At 47.6% G+C, this 2,038-nt stretch overlaps 1 protein-coding gene across 1 annotated transcript in view; it reads left to right on the forward strand.

The window, feature by feature from the left end:
* Nucleotides 1-1,979, forward strand: part of G6PD (glucose-6-phosphate dehydrogenase) — a gene marked incomplete at both ends in the record, with an annotated part of 11,350 nt that extends 9,371 nt beyond the window's left edge. Inside the window, one exon of the mRNA XM_017840011.1 lies at nucleotides 1,709-1,979. Coding sequence (XP_017695500.1) covers nucleotides 1,709-1,979 — 271 coding nt within the window. The remainder of the gene's footprint in view (nucleotides 1-1,708) is intronic.
* Nucleotides 1,980-2,038: the final 59 nt, after the last annotated feature.

Consider the following 2,038-nt stretch of genomic DNA (forward strand, 5'->3'; position numbering starts at 1 on the left):
TGGTGATGATGGTGATGGTGATGGTGATGGTGATGATGGTGATGGTGGTGATGATGGTGATGATGGTGATGGTGGTGACCGTGATGATGATGGTGACGATGACGATGATGATTTGATGTCGACGATGACGTTGATGATGATGAGTTGATGATGTTGATGAGTTGATGTTGACAATGATGATGATGATGATGATGATGATGATGATGACGATGATGATGATGAGTTGATGTAGACAATGACGTTGATGATGATGATGAGTTGATGTTGACGATGATGATGATGATGAGTTGATGACGTTGATGTTGACGATGACGTTGATGATGATGATGATGATGATGATGATGATGATGAATTGATGATGACGATGACGTTGACGAAGACGATGTTGATGATGTTGATGATGATGATGTTGATGTTGACGTTGATGATGATGACGATGAGTTGACGATGACGTTGATGATGATGATGAGTTGATGTTGACGATGATGATGACGATGATGACGATGACGATGACAATGATGACGATGATGACAATGATGACGATGATGACGATGACAACGATGATGCCCCCAGGTGTCCCCTTTGTCCTACGCTGTGGGAAGGCTCTGAACGAGCGCAAGGCCGAGGGACGGGGGGTGATGGTGATGAGTTGATGGTGATGAGTTGATGGTGATGATGACGTTGACGATGACGTTGATGATGATGATGTTGACGATGACGATGATGATGATGATGATTTGTTGATGATGATGAGTTGATGATGTTGATGAGTTGATGTTGACGATGACAATGATGATGATGATGATGATGACAATGATGATGCCCCCCCAGGTGTCCCCTTTGTGGGAAGGCTCTGAACGAGCGCAAGGCCGAGGGACGGGGGGTGATGGTGATGAGTTGATGGTGATGAGTTGATGTTGACAATGATGATGATGTTGATGATGTTGATGTTGACGATGACGTTGATGATGATGACGATGACGATGACGATGATGATGTTGATGATGATGACGATGACGATGATGCCCCCCCAGGTGTCTCCTTTGTCCTGCGCTGTGGGAAGGCCCTGAACGAGCGCAAGGCCGAGGGACGGGGGGTGATGGTGATGAGTTGATGGTGATGAGTTGATGTTGACAACGATGATGATGTTGATGTTGACGATGATGTTGATGATGATGAGCTGATGATGTTGATGAGTTGATGTTGACGATGATGGTGATGATGATGATGATGACGTTGATGATGATGATGATTTGTTGATGATGATGAGTTGATGTTGATGAGTTGATGTTGACAATGACGATGATGACAATGATGATGATGACAATGACAACGATGATGCCCCCCCAGGTGTCCCGTTCGTGCTGCGCTGTGGGAAGGCCCTGAACGAGCGCAAGGCCGAGGGACGGGGGGTGATGGTGATGAGTTGATGGTGATGATGATGATGTTGACAATGACGTTGATGATGATGACGATGATGATGATGACGATGATGATTTGATGTTGACAATGATGTTGATGATGATGAGTTGATGATGTTGATGAGTTGATGTTGACAATGATGATGATGATGGTGATGATGATGATGATGATGATTTGATGTCGATGATGACGTTGATGATGATGATGAGTTGATGATGTTGATGAGTTGATGTTGACGATGACAATGATGACAATGATGACGATGACAACGATGATGCCCCCCCAGGTGTCCCGTTCGTGCTGCGCTGTGGGAAGGCTCTGAACGAGCGCAAGGCCGAGGTGCGGCTGCAGTTCCGGGAGGTTCCGGGCGACATCTTCGCCCGCCAGTGCAAACGCAACGAGCTGGTGGTTCGGGTGCAGCCGCGCGAGGCCGTCTACGCCAAACTCAACACCAAGAAACCCGGCATGTTCCTGCGGCCCGAGGAGTCCGAGCTCGACCTCACCTACGGCAGCCGGTACAAGGTACCAGAAACGGGGGGGGGACCCCGAAAATGGGGGTGGGGGCACAAAAATGGGGGGTGGAGACACAAAAATGGAGCATTGAGACCCAAAAATA

This window comes from Lepidothrix coronata, unplaced genomic scaffold (genome assembly GCF_001604755.1).
Source record: "Lepidothrix coronata isolate B3197 unplaced genomic scaffold, Lepidothrix_coronata-1.0 Scaffold658, whole genome shotgun sequence".
NCBI lineage: Eukaryota > Metazoa > Chordata > Aves > Passeriformes > Pipridae > Lepidothrix > Lepidothrix coronata.